Below are 16548 nucleotides of genomic sequence, written 5' to 3'. Positions count from 1 at the left end.
TGAATTTATAAAGTAACTCAATCATCTAACATTGGTACACACAACCTACCTTGATATCTCATTAAACCATCTCCCCCTTGTTGGAAGGCCATCACTTTTTGCTTATGAACACTTTCCTTCCTCCAGCCTATACTTGTGTTTTTATTAACCAAGAACACATGCACTTTGTTGGCACTCAAAAAAAGGAATTCAATCCTTATAGGGTCTGGGTCTTGATTACCATTAACTTCTGACACTAATGATGATTCAGAACCATTCATCACCACAACTCCGTCTTCTATGTAATTCATTTATTGAACTCCTAATGCATGTCAATTCACCTCCTTTCCTAACTTTTTCTTATCTTCCACAAAATGGGTGGTACTACCCATATACAACCTTCATTGTCTGAGATTGTTATTTCTAACTAAACATATGCCGAAAACTCTTGTGATCTCTGAAAACTTTCACATGAAAACCATAAAGATAATGGCGTCATATTTCGAAGCAAATACTACAACAACAACCTCTAAGTCATGGGTTGGGTATCTTAATTTTTCTCATGAACTTTAAACTTTTTTGTGGCATAAGCTATAATCGTGACATTTTGTATTAATACACAAAATCAAACCAACTCTAGATGCATCACAATACACCGTAGAAACTTTAGTATTTTCCGGTGAAGTCAAAACAGGGTAGAAGTAAACTTCTTTTTCAATTCCTGAAATTTTTTCTCACAAGCTTCAAACTATTGAAATTTAACTTCCTCTTAAGTTTACTTGGTCAACTAAAACTCTTGTCTAGAAAATCCTTCAACTTTTCTTAAAACTCTATTGGTACCAATCTATATGGTGGAATAGAGGTATGACGAGTATCTAGAATGATGTATATGCCAAAGTCTATTTCTCTCTTAGGAGGGACTACGGGTAACTCGTTGGAAAGACTTCTCGAAACTGTTTTATGACTGAAAGTGAGACTGATTGAATAGGAGGTATCGCAACACTTTGAGGCATTCCGGACTAAGTGATAGACACGCCATTTGGAAACTAAATTTTCCCCTTAATGAATGAAATGGAACGACCCATAGGAACTGTTGATATGCTTTTCCACTCTAAAACATTTTTACTAGAAATTGAAACTTTACTACTCGACTGTTGAATAAGAAATTGTTAAAAGCGGTTGTTGAATGAACAAGCACCTATGACTTTTAACTGGTGCGGTTACAGCTTCCAGCTTCAGTTCTTGGTTCTCTACTTCTTTAGAGGCTTTCTGTTGACTACGGGATGAAATCCAAGCTTGGATTCACCATCTACCCTTCACCTCAAGTCTCTATTGTTGTAGTTTATCCGTACAACTCTGTGCTCTACACAAACTCGCTTCTTGAGCACACTAATGTTGCTACCTTTTGGATAATGAAGCCATTTATGACATCTGCGGTAAATCTTTCGACATTGAATGACCTACTTACACTAATCTAAACAGTCTTATCTCTCAAGTATTGTATTTTTAGCATCTAATTGTTTTCTATTTTGAAATAATTTATTTGATTTAAGAGATGAACTAATCAATTATTCAATAATGTAGGTTATCTCATCGCTGGCAGCATCTCTGCTTTCGATGGTGCTTTAAATGTGGATGTAAATGAGTTACAAACACTTGGTTCTATACCCAAGGATTCATCTCATACTTTCTTCATATGCCCGTGTGATCTCTTCTGAGAAGGCCTACTATGAGCAAATTTCTGTTGTTGAAATTACAAAACTGATTTTGAGCCATCGTCTATGATGTTCAAGTGTGACCTACGACGCCTAGTGTTTGATGTACAGAGGTCATCTTGTGCCCAAGGATGTGAATGCTTTTGTCGCCACAATTAAGACCAACAGGACCATCAGTTTGTCGACTGGTGCACAAATGGGTTGAAATGTAGTATCAATTACCAGCGACCAATTATAGTACCTGGTGGAAACTTGGCCAACGTTAAAAGGGCTGTTTGTATGATCTCAAACTCGACAAGTGTTGTTGAAGTCTTCTCAAGAGTTGATCACAAATTTGATTTGATGTATACGAAGAGGGCTTTCGTTCACTGATATGTGAGTGAATGTATGGAGGAAGGAGAATTCTCATTCAATATTTGAACTTAATAAGCCAATATTTGAACTTGTTGAGGATATTTTTGTCTGTTATTTTGTGACCTGGAAATGGGACTGTGGCAACACTTTACTACTAGACTTTAACCAAATTCATATGCCTTGATTATATACCATGTTGGACACCTCAAGCTTTCACCAGGTGCAATGGGATCTAAATCAAACTGAAATTTATTCAAGCATTGTGAACTTTGTTAGACATTCCATCTTAGTAAGGCCTCATTTATATTAAAACATTATGTAAAATTGAATTATGAAACTTGTTGAAGAAGTAGGCAGTTGACTTTCATTAATAATTCTTTCTTTGTATGGTCCTTGTTTTGATGTATGGTATCTGTGATTTATCTAAATTAATGATGTTCCTCCCTTAAATTGGGACCTCCAGGAGAGAATTAAATTGGATTTCTCCAGCAAAATCAAACACTAAGTAAAATAATCAGCCAATTTGTTTCCTTCCCTAAGGACATGACAGAAATGGACTTCCTTATCTCGTCTTAATAACTCAATTGCCTGGACATCTATAGCAATTATCCAAGTAATTGACCCCTCTAGTGGAATGAAAGCATCCATAAGTTTTGTGTTTTCATCTTTTCTAACTATCATTTCCTTTTTTTTTGAATGTCTATTTTCTTGGTTTAGTCATTCAAGCTTTGCAGTTTGTTGATTTTATAGAGGAATAGATATTCGCTTGATGTATAACCTTGATATATATTCAATTTATTGTCTATTATTTATAATAAAGAAAATAAATCAGTGCCTTGGATGGTCATTAACTATAATGTTTTCTCTTTTTTTGCTCGTAGAATTCGATTTCTAGTTGTTACAAGTAAGTATAGCTATCCAGGGAAAGTTAAATCGATTTATCATTCAATAAATGTCAATTTAATATCCCTCAATGATTACATAGTATTAGCTAATAAATTTGTAGTATAAGCAAGTATATAATCGATCAGGAGTATTTTATGGTTGTGAGAAATAAGAATGTCCATTATACGGCTTGAGCACACGATCATAAGGTTAATAGCTTCACTCTCTACACTTAGTGTTGTTGGAAATATTATGGAGTTCCATTTATATACACTCTTTCTCTATTAATATTTCATTAAAATGATTTAAATATTTTATGGACATTGATTGCATTCATGAGAAAACCAAGGATTTGTCTTAGTACCTGAATGTATACGTTTACATGGACTAATGTGAACATCTGGAATACGACTGTAGTGAAATCTCTGAATGAAATTACGGCATCTCTGGGATGGAGAGTGGTGTATGCATGGGTTGGAGATGATCCTTGTGAAGATGGTGATTACTTCCATGGTATGGTGTAACATATTCAAGGCGGGGTCATTATAGAGTAGTTACTGAATTTTAAATTTTTCTTCACCCTTTCTAAGTAGTTTTTCTCTAACAAAGGTTCAAATTTGTATGAAGTTATTCACAAAATTAAAATCCTTGTCACTTTTTTCACAATCTTCTTTTCTATTTTTGCCACTTGCAGGGAAGTTTATGATGTTTTAATTGTTGGCCCATTTCCTACCGTTGTCGCTAATTTATTAGATCTTACTAGACTGTAAGGTTCTTCTTCTTTGTCTTTGTACTAGAATCCAGTTTTTTAACCTCATTTCAATGGATAGCATCATTTAATGCTTAACTTTTGGAGCATTGTTGAAATAAGAGATGTCATGCTTACCCTCCCAAACACCAATGACTTCTGCAGGGCCCAAGGCTTTAGTAGAAGCAAATGTAGAATCTTGAATACCACACCCACCAAGTTGATCCCTCTTTATAATCTTGAAGGTGCATAACCTAAATTAAAAGTGGCAAATGGGCAAATAAAATTCAATTTGGACAGGTAAAAACAATAAAGGGTTGAGTTCTCATATGGACACTCAACAATAAGGGGCATTCTGTATTCCTTATTGGACATTGAAAATTTTGTTTTTTAATAAACGGAAGACAGAGTTCTTGTCTTCTAGTGTTGGTTCGTGGAATTCAATAATGAATGTTAGTTCTTTATATTGTTATCTCATTTCTTAGCTGCAGCTATCGATTATGCTACGATTTCTTATAAGCATTTTTGCCTGTACTCCCAACAAGGGTTGCATACAAAGGATTTGGTGATACAATTAGGTTAGTTCTGTTAAGAAATGCTTTCCAAGGGAGACAAGATAAAGATGATATGTTTATATTGAATGTACCATTTTCTTAAAATCTATTGGTGTAAATGTAGTGATTTTGTTAGTAGGGGAGATTTTGGCTTATGTATGTAGCCTGTCAATTATAGTCATTAATTATGATAATTTGATGGAAATGAAAATCATAGATGCAAAACAAAAGTTGGCATGTACCATAGTTAGTGTTGCTTCATAGTCAATGTTATCCACCAGTTATGGTTATGTAATTCTATCTTGTAAAAAAAACTTGTGTAAATATGAAATTCAAGTTGTAGTGTCTAATAATTTCTTATCTCGTCTAAGTTTAATTACAACTGGAGATTCTAACTCTCTTATTAGCAGTTTGTTTTTCTGATGCTTCCTTTAATAAAATTATGGTTTTCATTAATTCTTTTTATAGAAATTATCTTCTTGTATATTTGTGTCCTTGGCCTTTTCCTCACAACTAGGTTCTTTTTGGTTTATAGAAATCTTTTTCTTAATTTACGATTCGAAACGGTAAAAGCTTCTCCTAGTCTCAAACTTATAATAAACCTTGTAGTTCATGATGAAGTAATTCAAGTTAGCATATTGTATGGTAATTTTTAGAACCCATACCTTGCTCTAGTTGTGTCACTCTAATCCCATGACCTTTTTATTGCGGAAAGGAGAAGATAGAATGATGAAGCTCATAAGTAAATAATTTTGTATTTGAAAAATACCGAATACTAATGACTAATACCAAACCCAAATGTCGTATTTCTAAAATTTTAGTGAATCCTAATACTAGTGGCTCAGATTCAAACTAATATACATTGTATACTTTTTGAGGATAAGTTGTTTGTTTACAAAATACCATCACCCTATTTAAATTATTTTATTTACATTTTCTTTTAAAGAATTAGTTATTCATTCTTAGAAAGAAAATTTCTATCTTATTTAGCTTAAATATTTTTGTGTGTCCATTTAAAATGATTGATATTTTAAAAATTAAAGTTTCCTCTTTTTTAAATTAAAAATAAAATGTTCATCTTATTTAGCTTAAAAATAAAATTTTCATCTTATTTATGCTTAAAAATAAAACTCTCATTTTATTTAGATTAAAAATAAGACTTTCATCTTATTTAACTTAAAATAAAACTTTTAGTTTAAGTTTATTGAAGTAAAAATAAAATTTATTAATTTTTTGCTCTAACTTTTCATGCTATTTACTTTTCCCTCTATTTCTTTCTACTACAATAAAACATTCCCTCCTATTAGTAAATAAGAAACTTTTTTTTTTAAAAAAAATACGCCTCACGCCCTCAACACATCGCTCAAGAGAAGAATTCACAGTAGTCATCTCCATCCATAGTTAATCCCAAGGTTTTTATTTCATACAAACTCATGATCTTACTGAAACAAACCTTTTATCACATAGTCACTAGTAATATTTTGGGGTCAAATTTTGTTAACTAATTGAAAAAGTATTTATTTTTTGAACCATGTGAAGTTTCAAGGTTTCACAATTTAGTTCTTAATTCATATTTTCTTGCAGGTTTTACTGGATTCATGTTATCCAAAAAATATTTTAATTCCTAAGTAATTCAAACAATTGTGATGATTTGATAGGGTTTTAATTTCAATAACTTTGAGTGAATAAGGTTTTAGTTTCAATTTTGTATAAGTTATTGTACTGTGAACTAATCTGTGAACAAGTTACTGTGGCTTAAAGAGTAGCACTCTAAACTTGTGGATTTGTTTCTTCAAAAATCATCACCAATGCTTCCTAGAAATCATACATAACCTTGTTTATTAAGCCTTTCAAGACCTCACCGATTCCTTAATTACCAATCAAGACTCTTTATTATCAATAATAGTAATACAAATGTACTAATTTGGAGGTTGTACCATAACAAGCCTTGGCATATTTACTAGTTGAGAAAGTTGTAAGACTTGATCTTGTTATTGGAGAAGTAATAGATATGGAAAAGATAGCTCATTTAAAGGATATAGTCATGATGATGTGGTTATTAATATAATGGTTCTTAATGAGTTTCCCTCCTCCTATGAACAGAATATTGACTAATACTAGAAATTTGTCAATATATGCACGTTTCTTTTTTATTATTTAGTACTTGTTAAAAACTTATTAAGAAGACTAGTAACTTAGAGTAAATTAAAAGATGGTAGAGAAAAAGACTAGTCTTCATACATTATATTGATTTCTTTAAATTTAATTATTCATTTGCAGTTTGAAGATTACAAACAAATAACCATAGTGGAAAATAGTGATATCATTTTCATGACTCTTTGGGTGGACTTTGCACGTTAGTATGTGTTTTGTTGTTTAATTTAATAGTATGGATGTATTAGTATTTCATATTATGAGGGTATAATTCTTGTTTTCTATATATACAAGTTATATACTAAATGGATAAAAGTTGAATAAATATATTGAATAGGCTTGATCCTTTATATGAGAGTGGAGCCAAAGAGTTTCTTCATTTTGCATCATTAGATAGGCCAGATGCATCTGCAATATTGTGTCCATGTCAAAACTGTCGTACTATGAAATTTGTTCAAAAAGATTTAATTGTTGAACATATTGGGGTTGATGGATTTCTAACTGATATAACGTGGTTTTACGGTATTTTTATGCTTTTTTCATTAAGTTTAGTGTGTCCAAAAGCCTTTGTACTAATTTTTATGTAAGTTTCTCTTTATTTGCAAGAAATCAGTCTAAAAGATGAATGCCGAGGTTTTTGAGCAAGTAATACAGAAAAGTACCACCTACGAAACTTTTGACGGTTCGTCGTGCCCGTGACAGTCCGTAGGTTGCATCGTAGTGCAGCTGCTGAAAGAAGATGAGGAATTCCGACAGAGTGCGAGGTTACGGAGTGCGTGACGGACCGTCGTAGCCATTACGGTCCGTCCTGCTGGTTTGTCATGAAGATAAGAGAAGTAGTCCTAGTACCCAAATTCCAAGAGTTCAAGTGTTTTTGAACGGAGGCCCTCGATGGACTATGTGCCTGTGACGATCTGTCATACATTGCCATCGAGGGTACTGAAGAGAGCATTAGAAGAAATTGCACAAGTATTGGATGGCGAAATCCATGAAGGCCCGTCGTGGCCACGACAATCCATCGCGAGGTCCGTTGACGCAGCCGTATTTTGACAGATTTCCAGCAAATAGAGTCTTTATTTAATTAGGTTTTTATTTTTATAAATATTTCGAAAAACCTCATATTTGGGGTTAGACTCTTGATTATTTTGATTCTCTTTGTTAGACTCTTGAATATTTTTAGACTCTTGTAATTGATTGTTGGTGATTTTTGTTGATTAATCAAGTGAATTTTTGGATTCTACTCTCTTTCATTGAAGTAAGTGCATGAATTCTTATATCATATATTTGAATATTGTGATTATGACTATGGGTAACTAAACTCTATAACTAGGGTTGTGGGAACCATAGGCGAATAATGAGGCAAAACCTAACCAAAATAACAATTCTAGAATAGTGTCTTGCATGTATTGATAATTATTTCGTTTAGAAGTCTTTTTAACGGATGACCAATGTTAGAACTCACCTAAATGCTTCTAGCCTGACCAAGAAGGTAGATAATAGGAAAAGAAATATCAACATAGATTTAGTGTATACTATCTGATAGGTTAGTATTTATTGGTACGAGGTAATAACTTAGTCAAATATTGAATGCGATGCTTAATATGAGGTAAAGGTAAGGGTTAGTATAGCAACACACGCAGCCGGATCAAGGTTCGGAGTGAAATTTTCTAGATGCCGGACCAAGGATTTAGAAATACGTAACTTATCACTTTGCATGCAAGATACTAGGAAAGAATTGTTATAGTTAGAATTATCAAGTTATGAACCTGTGGGGAACACGTAAACCTTAGTTACTTTGATTAATTGATTAAACTCCAACATTTGAAGCTGTTAGTTGTCTCCTTTAATTTAGCTAGTTATTTTTATTCATTTAGAAGTAAACCCCCCCCCCCCGTTTTTATTGTCCTTGCCTTTCTAGGAAATAATTGATTAAATAGTAGTAATAATAGATTCTAGTTAAGTCTGAACTATTTTCCTCGTGGGAACGATCCCAACCTCATTAGTTGGGTTCTTTACTTGATACGGCAACTTTACTTCTTATTAGAGAATAAAGTTTGATAGTTACACTAACTAGTTACACTAGTTGGATTTATCATAATTATATAATTAATTATCTAATTAATAAGGTGGAGGGGCAATTTGGAGAGAGAGGGCCGAAATTGGGCTCTTAAAGTGAAGTCTTGCTCCACCCAGGTTCGAACCTAGGTGGAAGCAATGAATTAAAGTGATTTTTAAGCCATTGAATTAATGTAATTAATTAATAATTATTATTCATTATCTTATTTAAAATAAAATAAAAATAAGATTTTTATTAAATAAACAAAAACCTTATTGACTAAGTTCTAAAACTAGACTCCTAAGCCTCCTACACCTCCCATTCTCTCACATTTATCTTTCCACTCTCACGCTCAAACTCTCTTCTTCTTTATCACGTATTCTCTCTTCCAAAATAAGAGGCAAAACATAAAAATAAAACAAGTCCTTCACACTTGAAGAACTGACAAAAAATAAAAAGAAAACAAACATTAATAGCACACTAGGCTAAGGGAGGTTGTCATTCGAGTTGATTTGATATTGACGAGGCTTAGACGTGATCTTGGGTGAAGTTTTTGGGAAGAAAATCAAGGTTTTAACATAAAAAAGTAATGTGTTCTCTTCTCTCTTGGTCCATTTCCCAATAGACCCTTAAGGTTAAAATTATTCAGTCCGAAAATTAGGATTTTCCCCTTTGCATGTCTCTGTCACTAGCACCCAATAAATCATAGGTTGGGTATGATTGCTGGTAGATATAGGTGTATGTTATGTTTTCGTAATAAATATAATTATGTTTGTGTACTTCTAATCGTATGAAAGAACACATGTGCAAGTGTGTGTGTGCAAGCATGTTACAGTGACTAAGGTCCTCCGGTTAAGGCTATAAATTTTGTGATGGTACGGTTATTATTGTATGTGCATAAACCTATATACATCGTGATGTTCATTAAAATGAAAGTATTGCTAAATTGAGTACCAATCTTTTGGCTAAATGATGTTATAAAAAATTGCACCCCCAAAATGTATTAAATGTTCTATGTATTTTCCTAAGAGTTCAAGTGAAAGTGTTGGTGATGAAAAATGCTTAAATTTCCAGCAAACATAGATGTTTGTATTAGGCTAAATAATGATGAATAAATCTGAAAATTATTTGAGTGTAAAGGGATGAGGCCACCAGGATTCGAACCTATGATCTCGCCCGTATAATGCCTTAAAAAATGTGAAAAGGGAAATGTGGTCAAGGGGAATTGATCTTGGGTGGGATGGCTGAAAAGTAAAGTACAAATTAATAAAAATAAAATGGGAGGCGTGGAAATCGAACCCACGACCTCCAGTCAGCGAGTGGAAGCAATAAAAATATAAAATAAAAGAAATGTGAGGCGTGGGAATCAAACCCACGACCTCAAGGCTGTGAAGGAGAGTAAAGGAGAAAGGGAAAAAGAAAAGAAAATAAATGAGAGGCGTGAGAATCGAACCCATGATCTCAAGGCAGTGAAGGGAGTTAAAAGAAAATTGTAGATAAAAAGAATTGTTAGGAGTGGGAATTGAACCCACGACCTCTAGGCAGTAGCTGCGAAGTAAAATAAAAATAAAGAGACGTTGTGGGGGTTTGATCCAAAAACCTCTTGGTCTATGCGAATTGTACATTGAGAATTAAATTTAAAAAATAAAAGGGGTTGTGGGGGTTCGATCCCACAACCCCTCGACCAAGTAGGAGGAGATTCCAAGGAGATAAATAAAGAGGGAATGTTGATGTTGGGGCTTGATTTAGGGTCCCAATGTGATGTGGACTAATAATAAAATCAATGAAAAATGTAAGTGTTGTCCAAGGTATTTGAACATGGGTTCCCTTTCCCAAATTACGTATTGATACATAAGTCATACGTCAAATAAATGTTCAAAAATAATGTCACCTACTTAGATCAAAATCGAGATCTTGACATACATACAATATGCATATGTCTTGTAATAAATAATCTTACGAAGGTATGAGTCACTTAACAAACTATCAAAGAAGCCTCATGGTTGTTTGTAAAGACACATAAGTCTAGCATACGTTTAAAATTAAGTGAACCTAAGATGTATGTAATGAAATGATGAAACCCTAGAAGGGTTACGTAAGAGTGTGAAATACACAAATGGCCATGTGCATTGCCATATGATGAAATGAACATTCACGTTAAAATAAGTGAGTAATTATGAAAAGCAAATGTGCAATGTTAATGAATGTGGTGACAAAATGGTATGAGGCTAATGTAAAAGATGAGAAAAATCTCAAATGAGCCTAAGTAAATGTTACCAAAATGTACTCACCTATGAGAGTGTTAATTTACTGAAGAGACCATTCTCTATGAACACTCTAATGAAAGTATTGATATTAACACACTTAATAATAATGATGAGATGAGAAATCATCTATTGAGCTATGATGTCCTCATACTAGAAGTCAACTTCCATGACGTATAAGTTGAATGTAATGGAACTTTATACTGAGCACTGATAGACTTGCTATGACCGGTGATGCCTTCTTTAGGGAAAGGCGGAGGTTCACCTAACTCTCATGAGATAAGACTGTTCGGCAATGCCGGGTATGAGTTTCCTTATATCTCCTAATCTTCAAACCTATATTGCTCATATAGGGATCTGGCGGGGTTTAATTCCCATGTATGCTAGCATATTTTGGGTCACTTTGGCTGGTGATTTTCAGTGTGCGAGAGACACTGGATTTCATGATGCTCACATGATCTATGTCGGTTAAAGTTAAACTTCCCAATGAATGAATGAGGCTAGCCTCAAATGATGCAAATAATGAAATAAATGATACCACATGTGTTATGATAGGATAATCAAGAGGTGAGCTAGACTAATGTAATGACAGTAGGTCATTCTTTTTCATTGCACAACGAAGCCAATGAAAGTCTTAAACTACATCCTAGGTATAGCTGGTTTTTACACTAGCCTATGAATGAAATGAAATAAAGTACGCATGAATGAATGAGGCAGACTCTGTATTCTCTTTAGAAGGATGCTTAGTGGATGTCCCATATGTTGAGCCATCATTTTCGGGAAGTCTTGATGTTAATTTCATGATTCCAAGGTCTCATAGGATATGAACGAATAATATGAAAAATTTTATGTGCTATATGCAATATGTTATGTGCTATGTGCTAGAAGTTATGTGATGTGTGCTATATGATAAGTATGATGATGTATGTTGCTCTCATGGAATGACTTTCCTAATCCAAATTTTGAAAGCTAACTAAATTTCCTAATCCCAATTTGGAAAGTTCACTTACTTGACTTTCCATAATCATGTTGTTAGGAAAGAGTTGTTCTTAAGCATGCATGTCCTTGGAGTGTGCTTGAATATACCCATACTTAGTACAAATGTGTACTTATCCCATGCAACTCTACAATTTTAGGTGCAAGAATAGGTGGATGCTAGAGCTAAAGGGTGACGCTGGAAGTATACGGACGTGGAGCATTCATACGGACTTTGTAGTCCCTCATGATTTCGAGGATGCTTGCCCATTATATTCTAGCTTATTTTTAGGATTTACCTAGTGGATTATGTTCCACTAGCGTTTCTTTCTTCTTTTGTTCTGGCATTGTATTGGTGCCATTTTGGAAAGTATACATTTAATGCTATATTAAAATATTTCTTTCATTCGATGATCTTAATGTTAGATGGTTGAGGGTGAACAATTATGAAACTAATAGAATGATTAGTATGTATTTTAAGAAACAAAAAGTTTCAAATTTTCTGCTAAAATTAACCTAGACGAAGTAAGAATGACGTAACTCGACTTGTCTGTGACCTCTAAGAGGTTAACGACGCCGGTCTAGTCTGGGCTCTAGACTCTGATCATGACAAAGTTGGTATCAGAGCACTAGGTAAAATTCCGAGGATAATAAGTTTACATCAACCACATCTAGTAGTATTTAAGTCATGGTAGTTAAGTGCACCACTATCCTTAATTAGAGACTGCATGATGCAAAGGAAAATTTTCCTTCTTCTGATCTTATCGTGCTTTTCCTAATGTATGATTTCTTTGTCTTATGAGAGTGTCTAACATCAATTCTTATTGTTCTCAGAGAATGAATACTAGGAGGAACGTTGTCCAGAGGAGAAGAGGTGCAGCTGCTGGGGGCAATCAGGTTCCAGTCCAGGCTCCAGCCGAGGGAGTGTCTATGCCGGTTTACCCAGCTGGGTCGAGTGATGCCGAGGTACGGGCATCTCTGGCCCATATGGCACAGGCCATCACTATGCAGGACAAGGCTATGACTGCAAAAGTCAACCGACATGATGTTTAGAGACAGAACCCATCAGTTTGTAGCATGGATGATAGGATGAGAGATTTCACGAGGATGAATCCTCCTATTTTCACAAGGTCGAAGACTTCAGAGGACCCCAGGAGTTTATGGATGAGGTACATAAGATTTTGGTGGCCATGGGGGACACATATGTAGAGAAGGCTGAGCTGGCTTCCTATTAGCTCAAGGATGTTACACAGACTTGGTGCAAGATCTGGCAGGATAGCCGAGCTTTTGGCGAAGTTCTGATCACTTGGGAGATATTTAAGACACAACCTGAAGAGATTATTTCCCAAGGAGATGAGAGAGGCAAAGGTTGAGGAGTTTATCAACCTTAAGTAGGGATCAATGACTGTCACTGAGTATTCCTTGAAGTTTGTTAAACTATCCAGGTATGCTACTTCCCTTGTATCTAGCAGCAGGGATGAGATGAGCAGGTTCCTCACAGGAATCAATAAAGATCTGGAGAAGAAGTGTCGGTCTGCGATGCTCCATGATGATATGGACCTTTCCAAGTTTATGGTGCATGTCCAGCAGGTAGAGGACAACCCCAAAAATAGGATAATTCATGATGGTAGGAGGCATAAGCCTCAAGATCAGGCAGGTCCCAGCCATAGAGGCCACAAAAACAATTTTGGCGTCCCTGAGCAGCCCAGGTTCAGGGAGGGGCAACAGAGTTCGGGGAACTCTAATTCTCAGAGGAGTACAAAACCTAGGGGAGGCAGACCTGAGCCTAAGAAGGGAAATGTAGGTGAGATTCAGCGTCCCAAAAAGAATTGTGCTAAGTGTGTCCGTTCTCACAGTGGAGATTGCAAACAGGGCATTAATTCCTGCTTCGGTTGACGTAAAAGTGGGAACATGGTTAGATACTGGCCACAGAACAGAGGTCAGGCTCGAGGTAATGCTCAGCCTAGACCTAATTCACTGGGTGGAGTAGCAGTCGAGCCTCCTAAGAGGAACATATTCTATGCCCTGAAGGGCAGGGAGAAGCAGGAGAAGTCCGCTGATGTGGTCACAGGTATGCTGCAAGTATTCTCAACTTCTCTTTATCCTTTAATTGATCCAGGGTGTATTCTTTCCTTTGTAATTCCTTTGTTTGTTCTCACTTTTGAGATATTGCCTAAAGTTCTGCATGATCCTATAGTGGTTAGTACATCTTTAAGAGAAAATGTAAGAAGTGATAGAGTATACAAGGATTGACCAATAGTTGTAATTTGTAAGACTGTGTGCAAACTTGGTTGACTAACCCATGCATGATTTTGATGTTATTCTTGGCATGGACTGGCTTCACAGTTGTTATGCTTGTTTGGATTGTCGTATTAGAGTGGTGAGATTTTGTTTCCCTAATGAAGAGGAGCTAATCTGGGAGGGGTACAACTCGAGTCATCCTATTCCCTTGATTTCGAACCTTGAAGCCAATAAAATGATGTCCAAGGGGTTATTATGTTATATTGTGAGTGTTAATGATTTAGATCATGACATTCCTTCCATAGACTCAGTGCTTGTAGTGAATGAGTTTCTAGATGTATTTCATGATGACTTGCCTAGAGTCCCTCTCCCACGAGAGATTGACTTTGATATCAACTCAGAACCCGATACTAAACCAATTTCAGTTCCTCCCTACAGAATGGCTCCAGCTAAACTCAAAGAGTGCAAGCTGAAATTAAAAGATCTCACTAATAAGGGTTTCATTCAGTCAAGCATATCCCCTTGGGGCGCTTTAGTGTTGTTTTTGAAAAATAAGGATGGAACCTTTAGAATGTGTATCGATTATCGGTTGCTCAATAAAGTCACTATTAAGAACAAGTATCCTCTTCCCATAATAGATGACTTGTTTTACCAACTCCAATGATCTAGCTTTTTTTCTAAAAATTGACCTTCGTTCAGGGTACCATTAGCTTAGAGTAAGCGATGGAGATATCCCAAAAACAGCCTTCCGTACCCGTTATGGTCACTATAAGTTTTTAGTTATGTCATTTGGTCTCACGAATGCACCTATTGCATTTATGGATCTTATGAATAGGGTATTCTGTGAGTACCTTGATTCTATCGTCATAGTATTCATTGATGACTTCTCATCTATCATAAGACCAAGGAAGAGCATGAACAACATTTGAGGCTAATCTTGCAGGAACTTAGATAATATTAGTCGTATGCCAAAATCAGCAAGTGTGAATTCTGGCTGAGATCAGTGACCTTTTTGGGTAATGTTGTGTCCGACCAAGGTGTATAGGTGGACCCCAGGATGACTGAGGATCTTATGAACTGGTCAAAACCACTTACTCCCATAGATATCCGTAGCTTCTTGGGATTGGCTGGTTACTACTTCAGGTTCGTGAAGGGCCTTTCTTCAATTGTTTCCCTACTGAGAGCTTTGACGAATAAGAAGTCCAAGTTTGAGTGGACGGAGACTTCTGAGAAGTGTTTCAATGAGCTCAACGACAGACTCACTTCAGCATCGGTTCTTACTTTACCTAAGTGTGGTGGGAGTTACACTGTATATTGTGATGCATCTAGGGTTGGTTTGGGTTGTATTCTTATATAGGGTGGTAAGGTGATAGCTTACGCGTCCAGACATCTCAAGGTTCATGAGAAAAATTATCCCACTCATTACATGATGGCAGTTGTAGTGTTTGCACTGAAGCTGTGGAGGCACTTCTTGTATGGTGTGCATGTGGATGTGTTCACAGACCACAAAAGACTCCAAAACTGTGTTCGCAGAGAGGGAGTTGAATCTACGTCAGCGGAGATTGTTGGAGCCGTTGAAGGACTATGACAGGAATGTTCACTATCATCCATGTAAGGCTAATGTTGTAGTGATGGTTTGAGCGGGATAAGCATGGGATGTACAACCCACGTTGAGTATGAGAAGAAGGAGTGGTGAAAGATGTACATAGAATGGCCAGACTGGGTGTGCGATTGGTTGACTCTACTAGTGGGGGTTTTTAGTTCATCCTAATTCAGAATCATCCTTGGCAGTTGAAGTCATGCAGGGTCAGCATCTCGATCCTGTGTTGATGGAGCTGAAGGACTCAATGTTGATAAAGATGAATGATTCTTTCACTTTGGAAGGTGACGATATACTTAGGTTTTAGGACTGGCTGTGTGTACCAGATGTGGATGATTTGCGGACCAACATTGTTACAAAGGCCCATGGTTCTAGATATTCCTTACATCCAGGTTCCACCAAGATGTATCGTGATATTAAGAAGATTTATTGGTGGGATGACATGAAGAAGGACATTACAGAATATGTGGCCAAGTGTTCTAATTGTCAGCAGGTTAAGGCAGAACATTTTAAGCCTGGCGGTCTTACTCAGATTTTTGAGGGTCCGACTTAGAATTGGGAGGCCATTAATATGGACTTCGTGGTTGGTCTTCCGAGTACTAGGAGACAGCATGACTCTGCATGGGTTATTATGGACAGGATGACTAAGTCTACGTACTTTACCCCTGTGAAATCTACTTACAGAGGCGAGGATTATGCAACACTTTACATTGATGAGATTGTGAGATAGCATGGGATTCCTTTGTCAATCATTTCAGATAGAGGAGCTCCTTTACTTCACATTTCTGGATATCTTTCCAGAAGAGCTTGGGCACACATGTAAAGCTTAATACTGTCTTTCATCCTAGGACAGATAGTCAGGTGATACGGTCAAACTTACTTCTCAAATGAGAAGTAAAGCGGTCGTGTCAAGTCAATAACCCAACTAGTGAGGTTGGGATCGTTCCCACGAGGAAAATAGTCTAGACTTAACCTCAACCTATTATTACTATCGTTTGGTCAATAACTTCCTTAGAAAGTAAA

The 16548-nt window shown here is 35.9% G+C and overlaps 1 protein-coding gene and 1 pseudogene across 1 annotated transcript; both read left to right on the top strand.

The window, feature by feature from the left end:
• Nucleotides 1-468: 468 nt before the first annotated feature.
• Nucleotides 469-12737, top strand: LOC101255797 (tubulin alpha-1 chain-like; annotated as a pseudogene).
• A 2245-nt stretch (nt 12738-14982) lies between these two features.
• On the top strand, nt 14983-16078 carry LOC138349284 (uncharacterized). The gene is made up of 4 exons (XM_069299604.1): nt 14983-15255; nt 15428-15559; nt 15674-15809; nt 15852-16078. Exons 1-4 carry the CDS (start codon nt 14983-14985, stop codon nt 16076-16078), a joined length of 768 nt encoding a protein of 255 aa, XP_069155705.1.
• Nucleotides 16079-16548: the final 470 nt, after the last annotated feature.

This window comes from Solanum lycopersicum, chromosome 6 (assembly GCF_036512215.1).
Source record: "Solanum lycopersicum chromosome 6, SLM_r2.1".
Classification (NCBI taxonomy): Eukaryota; Viridiplantae; Streptophyta; class Magnoliopsida; order Solanales; family Solanaceae; genus Solanum; species Solanum lycopersicum.
Note: the sequence above shows the minus strand (reverse complement) of the source record. Positions and strands in the feature narration are given on the sequence as shown.

Bases quoted from the DNA above. Each gene is read 5' to 3' on its own strand.
- LOC138349284 (XM_069299604.1), top strand. From the start codon at position 14,983: ATGACTGAGGATCTTATGAACTGGTCAAAACCACTTACTCCCATAGAT. The intron at 15,560-15,673 runs GTTTGAGCGGGA...TGACTCTACTAG, and splicing joins AGGCTAATGTTGTAGTGATG to TGGGGGTTTTTAGTTCATCC. The intron at 15,810-15,851 runs GTGACGATATAC...TGTGTGTACCAG, and splicing joins TGATTCTTTCACTTTGGAAG to ATGTGGATGATTTGCGGACC.